At 34.2% G+C, this 26,555-nt stretch overlaps 2 protein-coding genes across 6 annotated transcripts; one reads left to right on the forward strand and one right to left on the reverse strand.

The window, feature by feature from the left end:
* Positions 1-280: 280 nt before the first annotated feature.
* Positions 281-10,685, forward strand: LOC124444776 (transient receptor potential cation channel subfamily A member 1-like). 5 transcript variants are annotated; one of them, XM_046995455.1, is made up of 13 exons: positions 281-496; positions 1,625-1,781; positions 2,279-2,438; positions 3,038-3,124; positions 3,650-3,912; positions 3,989-4,283; positions 4,710-4,872; positions 5,452-5,682; positions 6,379-6,512; positions 6,988-7,227; positions 7,654-7,968; positions 8,577-8,965; positions 9,767-10,685. In XM_046995455.1, exons 2-12 carry the CDS (start codon positions 1,630-1,632, stop codon positions 8,934-8,936), a joined length of 2,400 nt encoding a protein of 799 aa, XP_046851411.1. In that variant the 5' UTR covers positions 281-496; positions 1,625-1,629; the 3' UTR covers positions 8,937-8,965; positions 9,767-10,685. The 5 variants fall into 5 exon arrangements, with proteins under 5 accessions (XP_046851411.1, XP_046851396.1, XP_046851391.1 ...); XM_046995440.1 differs by lacking the exon at positions 9,767-10,685 and adding an exon at positions 697-769 and having other exon boundaries at positions 8,577-9,682; XM_046995435.1 differs by lacking the exon at positions 9,767-10,685 and having other exon boundaries at positions 8,577-9,682.
* A 9,312-nt stretch (positions 10,686-19,997) lies between these two features.
* Positions 19,998-26,268, reverse strand: LOC124442262. Its single transcript, XM_046992767.1, has 2 exons — positions 26,142-26,268; positions 19,998-24,151 (listed from the first exon to the last, which is right to left on the reverse strand). The coding sequence occupies exon 2, from the start codon at positions 24,141-24,143 to the stop codon at positions 20,073-20,075; it is 4,071 nt and encodes a 1,356-aa protein (XP_046848723.1). The 5' UTR covers positions 24,144-24,151; positions 26,142-26,268; the 3' UTR covers positions 19,998-20,072.
* Between the last annotated feature and the right edge of the window lie 287 nt (positions 26,269-26,555).

Genomic DNA, 26,555 nt, shown 5'->3' on the forward strand with positions numbered 1-26,555 from the left:
ACCTAGGTCTTATTTGTATCAAACAACTAGAAGGCTGTGAACCAAAGGAACACGTAACTAAAATTGAAAACTGTTCTTTGTTATTAGTGGAATACGGTTGTTTCACTGAAATTGACTACTTTTGTAAAGCAAACTGCCTTTTTATTATTGAATCAATTAATTTACAAAATGAAAGCACGATTTTCTATAGAATGAACGTGTCACTAATGGGCCACTGTACGTGACTGATTTGACATACCCTAGATCCGCCCCTGATAATATTGTATAAATTGAAAGAGTACTTCAAAAATCGAAAGTCATATTGATTCACAATATTTGCTGTCTGTCTTGACATTTTCACCGTCGTCGGGTTGACAAATGTACTTTGCATGTACTCACATCGCGACGCTTTCTAGTTGTTTGATACAAATCAGATTGTCTGTCCCAGCATTGTTTGTTGAAATTTATAAGAAGCAATAATTTCTATATTAAGTTACTGGATTATCCGCAGCTCAAGGTGAGTCTTTTATAACGGTCTTTAATTATCGGAATGAAATTGTTCAGTGAAATTAGAATTTGTATGATTCGGTAGTAATTGATCCCCAATAATCCATAAATGTCTGCGTCCTTCGAATCCAGAATCCCACACGCCTTTAGAAAAATGGAAGAAGTGTTTTATTTTCAGGAAATGACTTTTGTTGTATATGTTTTTGATAGAAAAACCAAAAATTTTGGCCGACCAACCAAGCATGAAATTCCTTTCATCTGCGTCAGGGATTTTAGGAAGGAGGTCAAATACTGCTGAATCTTAAACTTTCAGAACGTCGGATGACATTATACTACACAGTTGTCGCTTTCATATTCTTTGAAAAGAATTGCATGCTATATATTACATTTAACCAGGGCAAGCAGGCAATTTGAAATAAAACAAAATAAAACAAATTCCCAATAGAGACGTCTTGTTTTCTTGATATTTAAGACAATACAAGAATTGAAATACAGAGTTGGTGATATTTCGTCTCTATCCAAAGACATCGTCAGACCAATAGATACAATGCAAGCTGACGATGTCTTTGGAATAAAGGCGAAATATCACCTACTCCGTATTTCAACTCTTATATTGTCTTGAATATCAAAAAAGCGAGATGTCCCTATATTCAGAATTTGTTTTATTTTGTTATATTACATTTATATTGAGTCTAGCAATAATAGAGTTGAATTAAGTACAAGTTTTTAGCTTGCTCATTGTTCTGCAAAAGGATTGCATTTTAATACAAGCAAACCAATACATGAATTGTGCTTTTTGGGGCAGGATAATCTTTTGTTCTAGAAACACGCAAATTTGTAGAACATGTTCTGCAATTGTCTTTTGCTATATCTGTACTTGATATAAAAACGTCTTCTGGACTTTCACAAAAGGTTGGGGAGTGATACACCTCTCCACTTACTATAATGGTTGCCATAGTCGAATCCCAAGTAAATCAGTTTTAATTTCGTAGTTTTAGAAGATTCGACTTTAGCTAGCGCACTAATATATTCTTCAATGTTTTTGTCTATTTGAAAAACTTTTTATTGCGTCATTTGTCAAACATTCTGCATCCAAAGTATCTCTACTCAACACCCAGCACACTAATATTTTTTTAAGGAATTATGTCGAAGAACGAGAGAGAAGTCTTGAGCGAAAGTTTTGAGCATGATGATGAATCCGATTATAAGGAGAATAATGGCAAAAGTAGGAAACAGAAAGCTTGGGTCACAGCGTCCCTTAGATCTCATAATGGACGAATAAAATCTTTTATAAGGTAGATTAAAAAATACTTTGCTGCGCAGATTATTTTTCCAGACAATTTCAATCACCTAACCTTCCGAATAGTTTAAGGATCCTTTCACGCAACAGTAAATCGTAACAGTATAGTTAAATTTTGACAAAGGTTTAAAAAAGACGTTATAGACGTTTGTTAAGTTCGTTATCAAATGCTTAAATCTTTATTGTGAAGTTCATAATATGTTTTGTATTTCCTCCGGCTGCTTAAGTGCACTCAATAGTGCATTATGGGATGAGTCATTTGTGATGCATGTGATTAGGTACAGTTTGCTTTTAGTGGAGTAGAAAGCCAGCAAAGTTTTGTTATTGCCACATTAAGAAATCCGTTTTCCCAGGAAGTGAACTCAAAAAATTTACAAAGCTGGACTATGTCTTGCAACGCAACTCCTGAGTTTAATTTTAGTTTTGAGCAGACTTTTCAAGAAATATGAAAAACGGATAGAATATAACACTTTCTCTAATGGCGTTTTTTAGAAAGGTTCAACGTGGTTCATCGGTGAGGTTTGTGTGTATTGAGGAGGAAGAACTTCAAGACATGGATATAACGGAAACTGACGATTTTCAACGAAATATCCTCCATCATGCTGTATCTAAACCCAATACCTTAAAAGAAATTCTAAAAGTGTTTAAAGATGTAGGTACAAAAGAAAAATGCAATAATTTGTTGCTCTTACACCACTTCAAAAAAAAGCTCAAACATTGAGCTTATGCATGACATGGCAGTCACGGAGATTGTGAACATGAGAACTATTCGTTTGATATGTTAATCCAAGTCAAACTGTTGAATCTCATGGTAACGATATGGCGTTTTCATTCCTTAAAAACGACATTCCTCATAAACAAAAGTGTATTCTAAAAAAATTGACAAATTTTAGCAGTTCCCAATTGTAAATTTAAAGCAAATTCAACAGACATGTGGTGGCACCGTTTAAACAGACTCTAATTAGTACCATATCAACAGACATCGAGAGGCAAAATTTCATCAAACTCATATTGATAGTATTGTATTACAGATCAAACAACAAATACATTCGTCACATTTGAAACTTTATTTTAGTAAAATATTCTAGGTCTCTTTTTGGGTGAGTAAAACATAACTGTTTCTTCAAGCTCACTTTTTTGTGCAAGAATTTTAATTTCAAATTTTTATTTGCGCACAAGTTTTTTGTAAAGCGTTTGTAGCTTTGAATGAAAGCATTGCTTTGAAAATGAATTTTAAGTTATATTTTTTAGGATGCTCGTATTTCTGAAGCTCTACGCGAGGCAGATAAAGTGGGAGAGTTACCAATCCATCGGGCAGCTGTACTGGGTAACACTGAGGTACGAAATATATTGAAGTGTTTAATTCTGCGATTTGGCTATTGTCAGGTCTTGTTGCCAAATTCTTGTAAAATTTGTGCGCTGTTGCATCCTTAATTGATAACGGATCTAATGTACTTTATTAGTGGATGTACAAATTTCTTTTGAAATAAAGCTGTCATGCATTCTTTGGAAGAATTTTTTAATTTTCTCTGTGGCTGCACAAGTTATAAGCAAATACTATATACAGCATTTGCTTACAATTTAACATTAATCATTCTGACTTGTGTTGTTAGTTGATTGATAGTAGGATATAACTCTTTGTCAGTGCATGCAAGCATCTGAGACAAATTTCACGTTTCAATATTTTCAATAAACATGCACAAACGATGACAAAAGTAGAGAAATTTATGTTTTAAAAACATGATTCACAAAGTTTACTTTTCTTTTTCAGATAGAAAATCTTAAAAATTTTCCATTCCTTTATTCTGTATTTTTAATCATTATATGGATGACACAATATTTGATATTGCTGCTTGTTTTAAGTCCTTAGAAATGCTCTATGGTCACGACACGACACTAATGTTGTTAAGAACAACGAAAGGAAATGAATCTGTACTTCATTCAGCTGTGAAATCAAGGTCACTTCTTGTTGTAAAATACATTCTAACGTGTATTCTTAAAGAGGATCCCAAATTGGTCAATGCTGTTGACAATTTGTTTCAATCGCCTGTTCATTACGCAGCTGCATTCAAGCAATCTAATGTCTTGGAACTTTTGTTATCTTACGGATGTGATTCTACCTTGATGTAAGTGTCTGTTATGACTAATTGTCACTAATAGAATGGTATAACCTGTTAAGAAATATTATTTTAATTTAAACAGAGATACCAATGATCAAATACCGTTGCATATTGCCTGCAGCAAGGGATTCTTGAAGAACGTCCAGCTACTTGTGCAAGAACATCCTGACACAATCGATTTGATTGATCATTCTGCTCAAACACCATTGATACTTGCAGCTAAATATGGTTTTCCAAAGATTGTCTCTTATTTACTTGCAAGCAAAGCTGATTTTTCTCTGAAAGACAAAATTGATTTTACGGCCTTTGATTGGGCTTTGCAACGCAACTTGCCTGCAATTGTTGAATCATTTCAAAATACAGCCAACTGGAAAGAGGTAAGATATTTGTGACATATTTTTTGTTTTTTAGTTCACGTTGGAGACATCAACACAACAAGGCCACTTTTTTACTGGAAAAGTAGTTCTTGATGAAAACACATAAAATAATTGTATGGCAATTCATTAAAACAAGCTAGAGTATTAAGGCTTTATTTAATTTGAAAGATTTATTGCAACATCAACAACGAAAGAAGTACAAATGTATGGATTGGAGAGGGTTTGAGCGATGACACCACAATCGATCTACAGTTCTGGGGGGTGGGGGGAGAGTTAAAAATATGCATTTTGCCATTTACCATTTGTGATTACGAAACATATTTTAAAAATTTTCCCTCATCATGGTAAATGTCAAGTTTGTTCTGATGAAGACGCTCTTTTGCTTTTTTTCTTAAATGGTTTTCAATGTCTTTTGAAATTTAAAAGATTTTGAAAGAGTCAAAGAATGGTCCCGAAAATTCTCTGTGCGTAATGATCGCAGGTATGCCAGAGATGGCCAAGTTGCTTTTGGATAAATGTATTGAAACTAAAGAAAATCGTGGAAATGGTTGCATGGTAACGTATGATTTCTTTTGTCTTGAATCAAAAGGTAAGTCTATATCTAAAGAGATCATCTTTTTTCCTGCAATATTAGTTATTAAAGGATGATTCAGAACTACATGATGTAGATTAACTTAATAAAGAAACTTTGGCTGCATGAAAACTTTGGTTGTATAAAAAGTATGGCTGGATAGAAAACATGGTTGCACAAATATAGCCTTGGTTGCGTAAAACCCTTGGTTGCATAGATACCTTGAACTTGGCTGTATAAAAGCTTTGCTTGCATTTACATTTTTGTTGTATAGAGTGAATAGAAACAGTGCTTGCATAGAAACCTTGGTTGCACAGAAACCTTTTTACACAGAATTCTTGGTTGCTCAGAAACCTTGGTTGCATAGAAACTTTTGTTGTATAAAAAGCTTGCTTTCATAAAAAACTTGGTTTCATAGAAACCTTACGTAAATAAAATCCTTGGTTTTTTTCCTGTTATCTAGCTATGAAGTCATTTTCATTACAGGAAATTTTTAAAATATACCGATTTTATATTCTAAGCTACTTCGTATTTAATGCCTGTTTTGAACATTATCAATATAACGACAACTTGTGTCAACATTTTCATACTTAATAGACAATAATGGTGCATGGCCAAAGTTTGCAGCACTGGAAATGATGACAAAACAGGCTTGCGAGATCTGTCTACAGCATCCAGTTTCAAAGAAATATGTCAATGTAAAGTGGAAGAGACGTGGTTTTAAATATTTTGTCAGCTTACTGATATTCGATTTGGTTTTTCACATATTATTTCTTGTTTATACTACCGAAATTATTGGCGGGTTTCATTCGTACAAGCACATTAACCGTTAGTAAAAATTATACACTTGTGCACGTTTTTATTGAAACATCTTTAAGCAAAACATTCGTTTTGTCAGTTGATTCTTGTCAAGTTATGGTCCCAGAATGATTTAATTGTTTCTGAGAGAAAAAGTAGTCGATATAGAAAAAATTGGCCACACGTAATTTATTTGTTGTCGAACAAGAGATTGAAATTTGATCTTATGATCCATAGTTATCCATGATTATCTATGTTATCAATGAAATTTACTAAACATGGGTAACTTTACATATTAGTACTTAATTAGATGGATTCAAAAACAGACATTTTAGTTAGTCCATCGAAAATATTATGTATGTGGTAAACTGGTACTGTGGTAAATTTCAAGACATATTTTGTCCAAGAAAATGCGAAGAATAGAGCTCACCTTTTCACCTTCAACTAGACCAGAGTAACTGCCATTGCTTAAGTATGAACCAAGTCAACTTAAGCTGCTACTGAGAAGCAAATCTAGGGAAAGAAAACTTAGCTAAAGTGGCTATTTCATATTTTCCCAATGTAAAAAGATTATAATTTGCATGAAGAAAGAAAATAGTTACCACCGCTTTTTAACACGAACGAACAGTTCATTCGAATAGAGCGACCTTTTAATAGAATGTTACTTTTTAGTGAAATATTATGATTCTAGTGATGCATGCGTAAACAGATTCTGTTTTACACTAGGTACCGGAGGGAAAAATACAACGATGACAGAAAACAAACGTAGGAGTCAACCACTGAATGCATCTGCCATGATCTTCCTTCGTGTGATAATGTTGATAATAACATTTGCCTCTTTAACAAAAGAATTAGTTCAGGTAAATGATTAAATCAACAAACGTCTGATAAACCACAATACACAATACAAATGGTAATCTGTCATGTGGTTGTCTTAGCTATTTTTTAGTTTGCTTCCAAACGTTTGTGATAATGGCACATGTTCAAGGCGCACGTACGACTTTTTTTAAATTAATATTTTCGCTGCCTCTGATTAAGTATGGACTGCAGTTTGTAAATGAACATTTATGTTGAGACCGGAACATACTTTATCTACACTACAATATGTCCTCATTTTTGATTGGGATGAAATCGATGCATTCTAAATCAACATCGTGTTTTGCTCTTTCGCTTATTTTGGTATAGACCAAGTGACTGACGTGATTGCGATTTTAACGAATCAAAATACTTCATAAATATACTTGTTTACTTGACATACATTCGATATAATGTTTGTTTTGTGGAGAATTTAACAAGAAAATTACTCTAATACTTTCTTTTGCATTTTTGATTTAGATTTTTGTGGAGCGCTTCAACTATTTCAAGGATTTTTATCATTGGCTAAGGCTTGTGCTCATTCTGTGTGTGATTTTTTACATACTACCATTGAGGCAAGAGTTGACTACTAGCGAAATTGGCTTTGGTGCCATAATTTGTTTGTTCTCGTGGACAAACTTCATGCAAGTCTTGAAACTGACTCCTATTTTTGGCTTATACCTTAATCTCATTGAAAAGGTTGTCTGGACTCTTATGAAGGTTGGGAGTAAATTTTCACATGATTAGTAAAATTTTTCTAGCCACTCTATACGCATGCAAATTTGTACCGGTGCTTTGGCTAATCTTTCTAAAAAAGATGAGCAAAAAACAATACATACGACGAAACGAATCATTTTGTGGTATACCCTTACAATTTCAATGCAACCTTATTCAACAAGGCCTTTCAGTTCACAGGAAAAACCATATTATATTTGTAATGACTTGCAGCAAAATTTGCTAAGTGCTGTGTTAGTTGAAAAACTACTTTGTTGTCCATTAAAGATAATAAATTTCACACGAAGATATCAGTGATTCAAAGTAATTTAGGCCTTCAATATCGAGAGAATGAAAGGTCCTAAACACTATCGTATCTTAACTCAAAAACAGTTAAAAAAGTTCTACATATTTTGATTTTTTCTTCTGTAGATTTTTGCTGTTGTTGTTGTGTATATACTGACCTATTCCACCACATTTTACATTCTCCTCGCAGAAGACCATTCATTTGGGAACATGTACATATCGTTCTTCTCAACATTCGTTGCTATGATGAATGGCTTTGAGAACAATGATTTGTTTTTAAAAAAGGGAATGTATCCTCAGTTATTTCACATAAAACTCTTTGTTCTTCTCTTGTTTTTGCTGATAATGTCTATTGTGGTTCAAAATGTGCTTATTGGCTTAGCTGTTGGTGATACCCATGAAGTTATGAAGTTGGCAACCTTTGGTAAACTTAAGAGACGAGTAAGTTCATAACTTACAGTTCTAGGAAACCTTATGGCAGCCATATTCTCGATTTTTATTTTGATGCTCCCCGAGTTTACGTAGGGAAGAAATCAAATTGTATATCAGTAATGAGATAGCACTATTTAACTGATCTTCGATAGATCATTCATCATCGACAAAAATAGCTCTAATGACAACGTTGACTTTTGCTTTTGTAACAACTTGCATGCAATGATGCGTCGTTCATAAAATGCACGATAACTTCTTCGAGATTTTTTTTTGGACACACAGTTTCAGAGTAGCTACGTTTTATTTGTTTGTTTTTATTGAAAGATATGCAGACAGATCCCCAAGTATCCAGAAAAATTCATGATGTACTCCATTTTGACAACTAATTAACAGGCAACAGATCAAACACAAAAACAGCCTAATTTTCACGTGGCCACCTCAAGTGTACTATATGTTTTAGTTCAAAGCCGTAGTAAATTATCCCTCTGTATCATGATAACTTTTGTCAGCAATGAGCATTGCTTATGTTTTTGCTTGGCAAAAAGTAACAAACTTTAAAACATAAAGTATTTATCCTCAGAGCATTACATTTTTCCATTTTTATTTCTTCTTCGTAGGCAAACTTTGTCATTAGTCTTGAGAGAGCTCTGAATAAAATACCGTACTTTAGCTCCAAGGACGATCAGTGTCTCGTTGAATTTTCAAGACAAAAAGAGGATTTGACTCAGGACGTTTTGGATAAAATTATTTTTTCCGACATTGAACTGGACGATGTTGAACTTGAAGATAAAGATAATCACTATAATCGTGAATTTGAGGTGGCGTTGGAGGATCATATTGAGAATGCAATGAATATGAAGCTTGAAAATCTTCGTTCCGCCTTGATGGATAAACTGAAAGAAATGGAAGATGAAATGAAGTATATGATAGAAGAGAATATTGATAAAGTTTTAGCAAAGTTTGAAGAGCAGCGCTAAACGATAGCATGCTGTGAACATAACAGAAGGTACAACATATAATTAACTTCATTAGGATATACGCCCCTGGTTTCTCCAATGATTGCTGGCAAATTAGTAATAATCTGGAATGTGAAGTGGCAAGTTCCTGGTATATGTTGACTTCTTACTTCAATTTTTATTCGGATCCTGATCCTAAACTTTATAAATTTATACTTATAGATTTTACTAATAATTAAATAAAATACATACACTACAACAGTGAGTCATAATAATTATTGTGACTTCCATTTGAATGCAAAAGCGTGGAAGGAGCTTTTCTGTTGATTTTCACCGAATTATTTTTTTATTTGTAATAGCCAAGTGTATTAAAAGCAACAATATTATACTCGGCAACTATCTTGAAAATATAATTTTGCACGGTCTATTTATTGATATGAAAATATCCTTCCTAAAAGCTGTTATTGCATTACCATTAAGACTATTTACAACAGTAAGAATCATTTAAATCTAATCAATCTAATCAAGGCTGAGGATTCTACAACCATATATATCGCCAGCTTCATGTGTCGCTCGACCCAAAACCACTTAGTTTCCTTAAAATAATTTTACAATACTCTAATCTCGTAGCGACACTCTGAGAGCAGCCATTTTGAACGTTATAAGCTCCTCTCCACGGCCAGGGTAGAGAATAATTTTAGTGTGGTCACCAAAAAAATTTACCTGTTAAAGAAATAATGTTAAATAAACGAATGTTATTACTAAAACTTTGAGGCAAAAACATTTTTTCGTCAGGCACTGTTAACAAAATATGTTTGAAAATATAAATATATAATGGTTTTTGTGTTTAGGTCGGAGACCATGAAGCATGGGGTTTTGTGAGGCATGCCCCGACCCCTTTTTCCAAGGAAAAACATTAATTTGATGAAATTCAACGACCTTTGTACAGAGCTGAGAGCTGGTCTAAATTTTCTGTGTGGTATTCCCCTCGCCTTTTGAGCGAGCTTTACAATCCCTGTACTTAGGTAGTGTATATAAGCAAAACAGATATCTTTTGTTTAAATGCATATTTATTAGTTTCGAAGATCAGGCCAAATAAAGGACAAGTAAACAATACGCCATGTGATTAGAATTGGAAGACCTAAAAGGGTAATGCAAGAGGTGTACCGACTCCCCTATGAGCTGGAATATTAAAATGTTTAGGTATAAAGACATGTTGAAATGATGTACTCCTTTCTAAATGAAATTCTGCATCCACTGTTAATTTGAATCGGATGAATGTTAGAAAATGACTTGATTAACACGCATTAATTTGTATAATAATTAGAAGTGTATTGTTATCTTCTGAGTCTTTCTTACCTGTAGGACACCGTTGCTTAAGTAGATAACCATTGCTTTTTGTGTACGTATCCATATTGCAAGAAAAGGGGGAAAATTCATCTTCACTTTTATTCATTGTGCTGTCGTAGTCCAGAATAGACAACGTCATACCAAGTTGAATGTAGACAAAAAGAAGACCATAGTAAAGGCATTAGTTTAGTCCTGATTAGAAAATGTCATACTAAGTTTAATGTAAACAAAAGAAGACCATGGTATCATGAAGAAAATGGAAAAGTAAACTGTGGTATCATTGAATATCATGCGTCATTATAAACTTACGTAGTGATAAAACATTATTTACAGGATGGACTTACATAACTACATAATTACTGTGTGTATCAGGAATCTTATGATTTGGTAAAAGTTATTACAATAATTTTATGAACGATAGCAGAAATTTGTTGACTGAGTCCAAACAGATAGGTCAAATAATCCCTACGCCACTGATACGAACTGATTTACCACATGGCAGTGCACGACATTATGGATACTTTATTCGTCTTCTTCCTCACAGGTAATAACATAAGTACCAAGCATTATCGACAGGAAAACAAAGTAAGCTTCCCTCATGAATGGTGAAGTTTGATATCATGGCGAATAAGCATGTGCCCAACATATTAGCTATATATTGTTTAACCACATGAAATTATAGGTAACAAATGTTGTTTTTACTTGATCACTTAATATGTTGTCATGCGAGTTGTACGTGACTGCTCTTGCGGAGTTGTTTGGTTGACAGTGCTACGATCTCATCGTCAAGATTTTAAGAATGTTCGTTTTCTTTCTCATTTTTCGATTTGAAAATTGTTGAGTAAAGAGTGTCGCAGTCATAGTTGTTGTAATTGCTTCTTCTCAGGTTCGAGACTGACTTTTTTCTCTTGATCTAAGGAGAAAAAATTTGGCAAATACTTCTAAAAACAGGTAGCATTCGATGTTGAGCGCATAGTTCGACTAACCATCACTGACCTCCGATGCACGAGGTCCTTGGTTCGTCCCGGTGTCACTCTCGGTATGGGGTTGTAGATTGAAGATTGTGTGCTGGTGCGAGGTCTGTTTGCCCTCAAAATTCCTGACTATAAAAAATTGACTCTCTACGCTGGTAGGGAGTCATAGAAAAATTTGATCAAAAGACTTAGTTTTTTTAGGCAAAAATTTGTGCAACAGACCTGTTTCTTTTTTTATTTGCGAATATTTTTCTGAAAATATAGTGTCACATTCCATTTTCTAAAAACTCAGCAAGAGAATTGCTGTTTCCAACACTGTGTACATTATCAATATCATTAACTATTCTAACTTTATCTTCATTTCATTTACGGCCTTCATTTATTGCAAGTCTAATGCATGCAGTTCTGATGCACAACATTCGAAGCAACCACACACAACTAACCCTTGAAGGATGCGAACCTTATACCTCAGCCTGAGAAACCTCCGCGTCTACACACTCGACCATTGAGTGCGTTGATGGTAAATGAAAAATTTAATGTACCATTCCTGCTTTGTAGTATTTAATTGCATCGAACAGGTTTATTACAATGATTAAAGAAGATAATTCCAAAGTATAATGCAACAAGTTAGAAAGTCATTCTGTAAAAGTAAAGGCGTGCAAGAAATATGTATTTAAAAAAGAGTGAAAGCGCAGAATAAATATAGTGTCTGTGTCGAAATAAAATTATACATAGTTCTCTCCTAAGATGTCTGATTTGCTTTATCGGGTGCGGTCATTAATAGTTTCATGTCATTAATAGTTTCTTGTCGTAGTTAAATATAAGATTGACACGTTAAAGATTCAATGTTAGTCCAGCAAGCTTTACAGTAGCTGTTAAATTTTCAGGAAGGTGCAGTAAAGATCATCTTTGCATGGTGCTATGAGTTTCCTCATCTGCTCCTCAATGGATTGATGGGCTTTCATAGAATAAGAGATTGTACATTTCTTTATTCTTGAGGTGTTGAGTCATGACACATATTCCAATATTATGGTATATGACACCTAAAACTGGTGATTAACCATATTTTATATATTTGTCCTGTCGACGACATATTTGACGACAGCCATTATTCCCTATCTGTCCAAATGTGTTTCTTCCCAGGGCTTTAGTGTAAATCAGTTGTTTAAAAAACCACTGTGTATATTCGAACGGCTTTCTACCAATAAATTGTCTGATGCGCTTCGCTACCAATCGGTGTGATATTTTCATCTAAAATATGACAATGATCTCCACTGTGAAATGGTTATTCTTGTAGACGTTGATAAAACTCAGTTTTTCTTACAATCTTTATTGCTAAGCTTCAGGTCAGCAGCTTATTCTTTGTCAACAGTCTCAACATCAAACTCGACGTGTGTTGCCCAGCACGTTATCTTCTATGTAAACATCTTGCTGTTTAACACTAGTTTATACCATATAGTTTTCGACAATACTCCCTTTGTCAAATTTATTTACTTCATTGCTATGCCATTACATTTGCTGTTGTTGTTGTTTCTGTTCACATTTGATCTTGTTTTTTTTGGTTGCACTTATATGTGCTTTTGTGCTTTATTAAATATACGCAGCCGAACACAGATCAATCCTACAATACCACATTCCGTACCTGTGCTTTGATATACCGCTATTTTTAAAGTGAATTGATTTTCATTTAAAAGAATAAATAATAAAGTATTCTTTTGAAACAGCACTATTGTTTAAGAATAAAAAATAATGTTACCAATGTCAGAATTTCTATAGGTCCACAAAAAGACAGTTGACTGGCTGTATTATTGTATTATCACATGCGTAATTTTTTCTTTCTTATATTTGTGTCAACATTTTTTTCAACCTTATTGTATATTTTCTGTCTACCTCCTTGTCTACCTTTATGTCTATTTTTATATCTACCTTCATGTGTACCTTTATCTCTACCTTTATGTTTTCCTATATGTTTACTTTGGTAATTGTCGGTTTTTGTGGGTTGTTGACGGTATTTATGCGATCAACAATTATACCTCCATTCCAGAATATTGAAATTTAATAGAGACGACATGAACAACATTTCAAAAGGAGAACATGAACAACATTTCAAAAAGACGACATTAACAACACTTCAAAAGGAGAACATGAACAACATTTCAAAAAGACAACATGAACAACATTTCAAAAGGAGAACATGAACAACACTTCAAAAGGAGAACATGAACAACATTTCAAAAAGACAACATGAACAACATTTCAAAAGGAGAACATGAACAACACTTCAAAAGGAGAACATGAACAACATTTCAAAAAGACGACATGAACAACACTTCAAAAGGAGAACATGAACAACATTTCAAAAGGAGAACATGAACAACATTTCAAAAAGACGACATGAACAACACTTCAAAAGGAGAACATGAACAACATTTCAAAAGGAGAACATGAACAACATTTCAAAAAGACGACATTAACAACATTTCAAAAGGAGAACATGAACAACATTTCATAAAGACGACATGAACGAGTTTCAAAAAAATGACATGAACGAAATTTCAGAAAGACGACACGAACGACATTTCAGAGGGACGACATGAACGACATTTCAAGCGAAGACAACCGAACGACCTTTCAAAAAACGACATGAACGAGTTTTCAAAAATACGACACACACGACATTTCAAAAAGACGACTTGTACAACATTTCGAAAGGACGACATGAACGACATTTTAAAAAGACGACATAAACAACACTTCAAAGAGACAACATTAGATTAAAAAGTCATTTTTAAGAGTCATCATTTCATGAGTGAGTTATTAGTTTGACGTTCTTTACATTTGTGTCTATCTTTTTGGCTACCTTAATGTCCACCTTTATGTTTACCTTTAAGTTTACCTTGAAGTATACCTTTGTGTTTAATTTTATGTTTACCAGTAGGATAGGAAGGGGGGATAGAGGGGAACGTTTCCCCGAAACTGCCCCAAAAAACTTGTGCCCTCCCCCCAAATTTCACTTGCTTTCTTCGCCTCTGATGTTTACCTTAATGCATGTCTACCTTTATTTTATTTTACTTTAATGTTTACCTTTCTGTCTACCGGTTAAGTTTCGCTGGTTATCCGTTTTTCTGGGTTGTTTAAGGTAATTATATACGACCAACAAGTACAATTCCGCATAAGAATATGGAAATTTGATAAAAAGACACATAAACGACATCTCAAAAAGACGACATAAACAACATTTAAAAAAAGAGACAAAACAACATTTTGAAAGACAACTTCAACGACATTTAAAAAAGACGACATGCATGTACGACGCATTTACCTTTATGTCTACCTTTATGTCTACCTTAAAGTCTACCTCTGTGTGTACCTTTATGTCTACCTTTGTGTCTACGTTTAAGTTTACCTTTATGTCTACCTTTGTGTGTACCTTTATGTCTACCTTAAAGTCTACCTTTGTGTGTACGTTTAAATTTACCTTTATGTCTACCTTTATGTCTACCTTAAAGTCTACCTTTGTGTGTACCTTTGTGTCTACCTTTGTGTCTACCTTTGTGTCCACCTTTATGTCCACCTTTGTGTCTAACTTTATGTCCATTTTTTGTCTACCTTTATGAGTACCTTTAAATCTCTCTTTGTGTTTACCTTTAAGTTTTTTTTGTTTACCTTTGGTCTACCTTTATGTCTATCTATAGTTTACATTCGTTAATTGTCGGTTTTTGTGAGTTGTTAACAGTAATTATACGACCAAGAATTAAACCTCCACTCCAGAATATTAAAATTTGATATAGACGACATAAACATCAACTCAATAAGACGATATGAACGACATAAATGACGAAGAGAAAAAATTAAAAACATTTAAAAAGATGACATGAACAACATTTCAAAAAGAGGACATGAACGACATTTTAAAGAGACGACATGAACAACATTTCCGAAAAACGAATAGAACGACATTTCGAAAAGAATACATGAACCATATTTCCAAAAGACGACATGAACGATATTTCAAAATAACGATATACACGTCATTTCAAAATGACGACATGAACGACGTTTCAAAAAGATGATTCCATACAACAATAACAAGCACAAAATGTTGCAAGATCATACATGATCAAGAAAGTTCTTGCATGATCTTTGTTAGATCTAGGTAGGATCATGGTAACCTCTTGAAAAGAGCAAGAAAAAATGTTGTAAGATCTAGACAAGATCATTTACACAATCTTGCCAGAACTTGCATGATCTTGTTGCCTACACAGACATGCATTACAACAAACTTTCTTTACAAGACCTAGATCACAGTAATTTTGGAATTTTATCTATGAAAAGAAAAAAGAATGAAATTCGGGTGGACGAGATGAAGACAAAACGAATATTGAGATGAAAATAAGCGACATAGCAAGTTGGTTGATTTAGGTGCGGATCTGAAAAGAGTGTGCCATGATGAAGGGAACAATGAAATTTTGGATTTTCCAAAACAACTTTTCCAGCAGACAATTTGAACAGAAAGACGATGAAACATGCTCCAAAAAGCATCATTTTGTAAACTGAAGATTTGAGTTGTATTAGATAGAGATAAAATATAAAGAAATACTTCGATTTCTTTTCAAAGTTACTATCAACTCTTGAGTATATTTTATCATTTATACACGATTTTTACTGGTACAAGAGGCTTGTGTTCTCAAAGACTGCTAAGAAAGTTTCCCTTCACTGGCTCACATTTTATAACTGCAAAATATAATATTTCATCCTTTAAAGCACAAAGTTTCACCGTTCCTCATCATCACAACATTCTGTAATCCAACGCAGTGTACAGATCTTATAATTAGTATATATGTTTTTAAACTTCCTATGATGTCTTAAGTTGAAGAAGAAACGCTACGATCAACAAATATTTTTGTCAATGCAAAGTTTATGATGGATTTATTCTCGTCTATTCGACTAATTTTCATGTATGACAAGCAAACCATTATGGCTCATTTGATGTTGGAATAAATAATTTAGTCAAAGACTATAGTCTAAATTGAACCCCGCTTTCAACTCTTAGTTATAAAATTTTAATTATTTTTGGATAGAAAATAGGCTTAAATGAATTTACTAAACCATAGCTTATCAACTGCACACACTCATGGTAATTCATGATAGAGAAACCATAGCTTATCAACTGCACACAACTGCACATGGTAATTCATGATAGAGAAAAGCGTCACAGTAATAATGAAATAAATCATCATTTCTCGAATTTTCGTTGAAATAATTGAAATAATATCGGAATAATATGTGTAGAAGTAGAAGATTACGAGCAATAAAATGATTTGTAATCTATCGTATCGCCATTATGGTGGGACACCCTATATTGCATATTTTTTAATACAAGCACAAAAGATAGACTGTAGACTCAAACGTCAAATTACAGAAGAAAGATAGGTGAAGGAGTTCCTATAAGTGCATTTTAGCAAAGCATAAGCAAACTATGGAAAGAACATGATGTCTGTCTAGGCAAGGTTCTCACAATTTTGGTGCAATTCCAAGGTAATTGAGCCGCAATTTCAGCGCAACTCATGCGGGGCGCATCTTCAATTTGCTCTTTTTCTAGGCAATTTTGATAAACGTGCTCTCACCATAAAATAATATAAAGACTGTCATTGCTCTCAAAACAATCAGCTGATAATGATTTATCTTCTATATGTACCTGCAAAAGTTCAGTGAAAGTTTTGCTTTCAGTTTGTATTGATTGTCACGGGAAACCTTTTTAATCTGATATTTCCCGTGCAAGAAGTTTTGGGAATTATCAGCTGGTTGTTTGCCCTAGCTGTTTGTTAACGACTGGTAAAAGAAGGATTTTTTGAAAAGTTCAGTGGTACTTGGAACATAATTCCAAGTCACACAATAAAGTCCAAAATTCACTGCGCGTTCCTGCCTTCTGACGTAATTAAGACTTTTGTCAATGCTAACACGACGATTTTAGGAACGCAAACAAAAATACATGCATAAAATTCTAATTTTTAGGGCACAAAAATATTTCAGGCAGCTAGAAAAAATGTGAGAAATTCTCTTCAAAATCGTTGAGACTGTCATCCTTGCTATTCAACACACGAACTGAGTACGCTACAATAGGTTAGGCTGAAAATTTAATATGAAATAAATTATTTCATTGCCACAACTTTACATTAAAATTTTCTTATGCTACAAATTTACAGACTAGAAATAATTTTACTACAAGGCATAAATTCAAGAGACAATATAAAAAAGCGAGGCTTTAACTAAAAAATCACTTGACGTCACATAAAATATATTATATACAATGTACAAAACGAAAATTAAAAGGCCTATTTTAGCAGACAAGGCATCATTTCCATACACATAAACTGTATGCAAGAAAAAACAAAAATTTAAAAATGGCACAAAAGCTTTCAACAAGCAACTTCACTGCTACATTTTCGGTATGATAACATATTTAAATAATTATAAATCAATAATTTCTGTCGAAAAATTAAAACTACCGTGAGTAAAAACCCTCGCAATTGAATCAATTTATTGAACAACTAAAAACCAAGCTAGCTTTGCTTATAAAATAAGCTACAGCAGCTAAATGTTAAAATTTATGAACAATGGATTAACAAAAAAGTAGCCTCATAAAGAATAATACTGTGTTTTCTGGGTATATGCGCAGTAGTTTCTTCATCATCAAGTATAAAATCTGTAGATCATTTTAAAAAACCGTGTTATTTGTTTATGGAGGGCTATTTCCTGTCGACCCATTGTACGTTCATAAAAACGATGATGCAAAGAATAAAAAATCCCTTCATCAAAGGTATTTTGAAATCTGAAAGCATCAAAAAATCAGCTGATGTAGTTTATTCTATACGTAAAGCGTCACTGATACAAATAATATGCTCAATATAATTATTTAGTGTAGCTATTAGTCGATGTTTCCGTCCTGTTCAATCCCATACGACCAATTTTCAAAGAAAACGGCGTGCTGCTGACGAATGGCCAAAATGAAACAACGCTCTTTTCGCGTTGATCAGTGGAGAGCAGGCAAGTACCACCATGCATCCCCAAATAACAATTTGATTGTGAGTGATTTTCAAGTGCTTACCAAAGAATTTAAAAGGTCTCCACAAAGAGTTTTATACTTTAATATAGGCCTTGCGAGACTCACATCACAAATTTCTCATCACCAAGTCACGTTCATTTACGTCAGGTCACGTTCATATGTCAGCATAACGTTAATGCCATGATGCTTTTTTGTGTTTTTGAAATAAAACAAATTCAAAGCTAAAAAATATTAGTTTGATCATCTTCAACGAACTTTTGACAACACGTGCACTTTGATACTGAAATGCACATTTTGGTGTATATCAGGACACTAAACAGTTCAGGAGAGAGAAGACACTTCGGAAGTACTTGTTCAATTCAATTCTGTTAAAGCATTGCGAACTATCATCGCACAATTTTCAGCCTGTGTTGGTAACTCCCCACACTCTTCAGGATGTGTTGGTAACTCACCACACTCATCAATGTTCTGCGGCAGCACCAGTTTGTTGAAGAACGAGTGCATTCGTATTTTTCTGAAGCATTGAGCAATTTTATTGTTGATTATTTTCAGCAAATAAGCTGTCATACGCTTCACCAATAAAAACACAGGATTTTCTGACAGAAAATGAGTTTTTTCATTCATGACCCAGAGCAGCATAACCATGCATCAGCACCGACAGCTTCTTTGCATGGAGACGTTATTCCGTGGCATCATCAGAGAGCCTCAAAATATTCTTTTAAGTTTCAACAACTAAAATTTAATTATCATCGCCTTTCCATCGGTGTACAATTAAAACTTTTACTTGTTCTCTTGTTTTTTTTGACAGTCGCCAGATAAACACAGTTTTGGAATTAAGAACTTTTATATATTCGTTATGCCAGCCACGCAATAGACATCGCAGTTCACAAAAGAATATAGCACAATTTAAAAAGGTATACGATCATTTTCTTATTTTCTACACCTCAAATTTCTATCATGGCTTTTCTTATAAACAATTTCGCTTCGATCAAGTAGAATTTGGCCTAAACCAAGTATTGAGTAAAAGTACAATCCAGGAAAGAAAACTTTTTGAAATGTTTGAAACTAGAAGATAAAACTACCATGATAGAAGTCAGAGATCATTCTTTTCGAAAATGAACAATTCAAATCCGTAACAGTGGCGGAAATTCAGTTATGAAGGAGGTCGGGGTGGGGGCAAAGCATCGTAAATTTATTGTTTTTACAAAGCGATCTGTACAAACATAAGCACACAAAGTGCTGCAGAAGGTGGAGAGGGGGGTGAACCGAGATTTCCAACACTGATCAGTCATAAACATGCAAATATGCAAATGTAGCAATGAACTCAAATTAATGAAAAAACTTTTACTACCATATTAATTAATGATCACAGCAAAATGAGTAAAACTCGTTGATATAAGGTTTTAATAAACAGATAAATTTGATCTAACTGTTGTGGTCAGAGTAGTTGATTTAAATCCTTAAATGTGCTTGCCAAGTCGTTGAGGGAGGGATGTGTGAAAATATGCAGAAAGTATAATCAATTTGGATGTAAAACATTTCAAGTAAGTTGAGGATGCAATTAAAAAAAACGAACAAGTGATTATTTCAATAACTGTGTGACGTGTTGGTTGTGGTCTTGCCACAAGGATCTATATCCTCATTTGAACATAATATGCAACTATAATATTCTGTATATAATCGGTCACAGAGTTGTAAGACACTTTTGTAATGTTGTTGATTGTTTCGATGCTATGCAGTTCATTATCATCGAGTCTAAATTAGAACCTAACTTCGCGTCAGACATTTGTCACGTGGCAAATGGAAGTTTATAGTAACGATTTCGCCAAAACGATTGGTACAGACAATAGCATTACGTTGATTACATATCGCAAAACCATTTAAAACAACGTCATGATGTACATAACTTGATATCTCGCTATGCTCCGTATCGACCAACTGTAAATTATACAACATTTTACTTATCAAGAACCTACCGTCAAGAAAAAATATCTCATCTGGAGGGATAAAGTCAAAGAGGGAAATTGCTGACAAAACCCGGATTTTGTGCACATCAATTATCAACAATGAAGGAGAGGGATTAATGCGGTTGCCAGAGATCGCAAGTTTATCCGCTTTTGGAGAAAACGCAGCTGGAATATAAAGGCCTCTCGATCCGATATGATTTCCTAAAACAGCATCCAAGCAAACCACGTCTGTTCCATGTTGCCGCAACGAAAGACGTTCTGTTTTTGTTTTGGCAAGAACATGATACTTAGCGCTACATGCATGTACTTTATAAAGGACTTCATTGAAATCTGTTTGCGATTCTATCTGCTGTGAATAAACATTGAAGAATACAACAGAAGTACGAAGTTGACATGCAATCAAATCCTCGGAGACTTTCAAAACTCGTTCTATCCCTTTCAGTTGATCAAAATTATGGACACATAACGTCATATCTTTATTCCACAGCTGTACATTCCCTCCGTTTGTAAGTAAAATCACACCTTTCCTAACCACAACCTGAACGTTAAAGACACCTGCGTTGACAACAGTGTTTTTTGTATTAACATTGTGAATAACTAAGCTTTCATTCTCAATACTATTTATGTAATAAATGTCACCATTTCTGTTCGAAAAGACGTTACAATCTTGGAGATCGTCGGGTTCGCGAAAGTCTTTTAAAGTTTTGAGAGAAACCAAATTCATTTGAGAATAACGATATCGAAATATCAACAACTTTTGATCACTTAAGTAAAAGTACGAACAAATACCACGACCGAGAGCTGGTTTCACCCTTGCAAACCAAGACCTTCCAGACAAGATAGAAAAGAAAGGATCAACTGGGACAATGGTATTATAAATGTTGTCGAAATGCAAATCAGAAAGTTTCTCACCAGTAGGATTCACAATTAGTAAGATGTGATGTGCTTTGCAGCACCAGGAATGTTGTCCGAGAGTGGAAATTATATAATCTGGAGGTACACCATCAGTGGTAGTTGGACATTCAAACTCAATTACTTTATACGATTTTACTACATCATACACTCTTAAAATCTTGTTATTATCAAAAGTCCCGAAATACAATCCACTCAAGGTAAAAGAGAAAGAGATCAGAGATTCACATTCAAGAATACGGTCTTTCTTCCCACTGTTAACATCCCATATTGTTATACTCTTTTCATAATATGTGACCATTATAGTCTTATCTTTTGAGTAGCAGCATCTTGTATAGAAAACAGAGATGCAACCGCTACAATCGAATGGCCCAAGAGATGTCTTACCATCCATCATGATCACTAGATCCAACCTACCCGCAAAGATTAAACTTTCAAATGGATGAAAAACAACACTGACTTTTTCAGCTTTGCAAATAAAGTCTTTTCTTATCCAGAGAGTCTCTTCCGTTGTCAAAGAAAACAATTCGACCTCACTATTCGAATTGCAACAGACCACATAACGATGATCAGGGGAAACATCGAGAGAAAGTATTCCACTAGAAAAGAAAAACTGGGACTCAAGGCCAGTGGTAGATTTTTCATTTTCCCTTAGCTCAAGATAAGCGATATCCATAAAACGAGATCGAAGCAGGGAAGTTGCTTTCGACGAAAGACACCTAAACTCATTAGCAACCGTTTGTAAAAAAGCTTTGGGAATTTTCTCCAACATGTATTGATTCCTTTTAATGAGACAATACATGGTGGTAACTGTCGCTCGAATATCTTGAGGAAGATTAAAGTAAATGTCGTGGCTAATAAGGATCATTATATTGCTCAAAGCAACGTCGACGTCAATCAATACCAAGGCAAAAAGAACTTCTAAGTCAACGAGATACTTGCTAACATAAAAGGAATGGTCATAATCAGGAAGTTCAAGCATATGATGTAGCCAAAACATGAGTGAATACCTTACTGAAGCTTGTTCGATGGCATCACTACTTACACCTGAAGATTTAAGCATATCCATAGTTTGGCATGAACACAAAAAAAGAAAATTATGCCCCTCGATGACATCAACCGAGTAATCATGATACAAACTGCCTGTTAGCCAATCACTTAAAGACTTATGAAAGAAAGAAACTGATCCTTTTGCATTGGTGACGAACAGAGATGAGAGGACTTTTCTTATTTTGTTTAATTTCGCTTTCGAATTCAAGCAAAACGCTGCATTGAACACGTCTTGTGGAAGAGGTTCTTTAGCGACAGCTAAAACAGTTAAAAAGAAGTGAAACTTGTCCTCACTTACGCCCAATGAATCTAACTCCTTGCCCAATCTTTTCAAGTACGCTTCGTAATGTTCTTCAAGAACTTTTGGCAATTTGTTGATGTCAAATGACTCGGGATTTTCGTTATGACGTTCACATAGAAGGCAAGCGAAAAGCATCACTCCTTCTGACTTATTAGCTAAATCATTTAAAAGACCTTGGGAAATGGTAGCATTGTCACGAATTCTTTCTTGAATAATGAATTTAACATCACGCAAGTTTCGTTCATCGCAACACTTAATGAAAAGTGGATTTAAATTTTCAAACTTGTACAAAAGATTTTCCTCAGGTCGTGTTGTGATCACAAATCGAAGATAAGCTGGAAGTTTGTGCAAGTGATTTGCAATCAAGTTTGCGAGATGAGGTCTTTCCAGGGACCCGCATTCGTCAACAGCATCTAACAAAACCAACATCGGTGTAGGAATTTCAAATATTTCAGAGAGCGGCTCTTTAAAAAGAATAGAAAATAAGCCCTCGACATTCATGCTATTCAAAGGTTGACTAAGATTTCCAGAAAGCTTTTTCAGCAAGCGTTTTTTGTAACTTGGGAAAGCTCGACTTAACTGCAAAGCTAGGGATTGAAGTACAACATTAGCTTTGTTGTACTGACTGTTGTTATACTGAAAAAAATGAACTGCGGCAATGTATTTAGGGAAACGCTTGCAAAGAACAGCTGCAATTACCGACTTACCCATGCCAGCTAGTGCTGATATGACGAATGCGCGTTTTTCTGATGTGTTGTCATGGAACCAAGCCATAAATTTATCGAAAACCCATTCCCGGGTATGCTCTATAAACTTTCCATAATGATGCTCGATTTCACAACTAAAATTACACATGACAAGTTTTTTCCTTAAAACATCATCATCTGAGCCTTCTTGAATTTGTGTCATAAGTGTTTTAAAATTCATACTTATGTCATGAACATCCTCTTTCATGCTTTCAAAATTAGCACTAACTTGGTAAAAATCCTCCTTAACACGTTCAACATTGGCATTCATTAATTCCAAATTTTCTTTCACGACATTTATTTGATCCAATACTTTTAAAACGTCTTTAGTTCCACATGACTGATACTTAAGCCGATCTATTTCGCTCTCGCCTAATCCTAAGCGAACTAAAGGTCTGCTAACTTCAAACCACAAATTTTCAAATTCGTCGATGCCTATGGCGATATCAGATGCGTGACCTAAATACTTATTTCGAAATAACCTTATACGAGTAACATCTGCTTCAGTTGAATGGTTGGAGTGGATTGGCGCTGTCTTCCAAACCGGATCATTTGATGGTTTCAAACCGCAAACGTTTGACAAAAGTAGACAGAGCAATGTAATATCAAAATCATTATCATTGGGTACACCTAGAGGACCTGGATACAGAAGGTCCCATTGATTTTGCTTGAGTATTTTCCTATTTTTAAGATTTGTCAAAATCGAACTACTTATTGGATCGTTTAAAACATTCAGTAGTGTATTACCTGCTGTTTGATTTCTCAGTGTGATTCTCAATGCTTTTGACCCACCTTCGATGATCAATCTCATCAATCTAAAACCATTAGTTATCTCTTGCGAGTTGTCTGTCGTAGACGTCATGTGGTGTCCTGATAAAAGAGAGACAGATCATTGTAACGAAAATCTACACTACAGAAGAGTGTTAAAATCAAAGAAGTGTAGCGCTTGAAAAAAAAACGCTAAAGGCAGGAAAGTAGAAACATTGATTTTGGGAGGAGGAGCAAAATTAATACATGCATGATATACCGGGTTAAATTCCTTTAAAATCCATTGTTTTCTAAGGATAATAAGGTGCATATAGGAATGCTGCTATTCCCCTCCGCCCAATTATTAATCTTTCGGCGTCCATAGATGAAGATAACCTTCTGTATACAGTATCATTAGTCAAAAATATTTCATCTATGCCTTTGTCAAACATTGTTTACTACAAGAATAAATGTATATTTGTAGATGTATTTAGGTCGTTCATATTAGTAGAGTCCTAAGATAAGCTGATGGAGTTTTGACAACCTTAGCAGACGTCATCTTCTGCGAAGTAAAGTGAGGAGTGACGTGACACAATAGACATCAACACACCAACACATTTCCTCTACACACAATACCATAACCTGGAATGACACAACAAATTTTGCAAACGTGACGCTCTTTTCTTACTTGACTCTGAAGAGGCCTACTAATCATGTCAAAATGTCCAGCAACACAAACAGTCCTTCTCAGGACACCACAAACCTGGACAATCTTCATTCAAAAACATGTAATGAAACTGCCAGGTTCAAGCCATTCAAGTGCATAAATATACTAGCAAATGCTTAATCAGCTGATGAGTAAGAAATGTGGCAACTTCAAATATATAAACATTAGATGATCTTGATTCATTGATGTTGCTTTTACTACATAACTTGATGTTATAATGAGTAAAGCAAACACAAGAGTGAACCACAAGAATAGAATAAAAGGGTGTAACAATGCGGTAAAATTAGATCACTTGATATAGTCAATGAGTCACTTGACCTTTTATGGTTGATCATTATCATGGACCATGAGAAAATATATTATACTGGGGGATATTGACTGTCAAATTTTGGCACAAGTATGGGGTCCAAAGGCAAAATTAAAAAATTGAAAATAACAGCAAAGTTCTTCGGTTATACTCCGCAAGCAGGATTATTTTGCTATGCCCCAGCCATATCCTGCTCCATAGTCCCTGATTATATTACAATAATATATGACATTTTCAGCAAAGCATGTTGACTGAAGGTAAAATTATGTATATCTAAATGAACTTGAGAATATACTAAATGAACTTCATACACAAATCATATTTTTATACAATATGTCAAGCATGCTCTAGCAAAATATAGACTCCCCAAAATTTTCTTTCTTTTATGTCCTCTGCTTTTATTTGCCAAGATGTTGTAGAAAATAGCAACTGTTAAATTGTGAGTCTATGAATAGGCCATGACAAGCTTTACAATAACCATAAGATATCATTTACATCAACAAGAACATAATCTTCTTAATAACTTTATCTTCTATTTATTCTTGAGCCGAATGATTAACGCCAATGTTTTGGGGTAGAGATATTTTTTACTATCCATAATTTTAATTTCAAATTGTGCTATGTTTAATTTGTTTATAATTATTACTAAATTCATGGTTCATGAACAATGCCATGCTGTTCAAGCATTGTCTATAAAACCATATGCATTCAAAAACAACAATATTATTAAAACGGTTTGGGTTCATTAACATGACAAGATAGAACTATATAAACAAACCAAAGTTGTCTTAAAATAAAGTACATCTTACTCAGATAAAAAGCCATGAAAACGCAGTCGATACTCGATTATAAAACGAAAATATCAACAATCAATTTTTCAGATTACAATGCAAATACTACAAAATAAAACAAATTCCGAAGAGGGACATCTCGTTTTCTTGATATTCAAGATATTACAAGAGTTTGAAACAAAAGATGGTGTAATATTTCGTCTTTATTCCATAAGTGTGATGATGTCTTCGGAATTTGTTTTATTTTGTATTATTTGAAATTGTCTGCTTGTCAATGCAAATACTAACCAGGATTCTGTCGAAGTTGACGGCTTTCAGTAGGTAGTCATCTTAGTTGGTGTTTATCCTCCTTCAAAAACAACTAACCTCTATAAACACTACATGAAAGAACGTATACATGTCGCATCGAGCGCAAACGTACATAACCAGGTCAAGTGGCTTGAGTTTGATAGAAAGTTAGCAACGAACCCCCCTGATACCACGATAAAACGATTCTTCTGTTTCTTTCTTCAGTAGAAAGCTTGCCGCACACAAACACAAATGCGTTGGGATTATTTCAATGGTAGTTCGAAAAACACACGTGTATTGTGTACACCACCATCATTTTTTGATTGCAACAATATTTTTGAATTAATTGCACCATTTTACGCAAATTATGCAGAATTTGAATTTATAATCAGCTAAAATGCAATTTTCGATGTT

Source organism: Xenia sp. Carnegie-2017, unplaced genomic scaffold (assembly GCF_021976095.1).
Source record: "Xenia sp. Carnegie-2017 unplaced genomic scaffold, XeniaSp_v1 HiC_scaffold_1, whole genome shotgun sequence".
Classification (NCBI taxonomy): Eukaryota; Metazoa; Cnidaria; class Anthozoa; order Malacalcyonacea; family Xeniidae; genus Xenia; species Xenia sp. Carnegie-2017.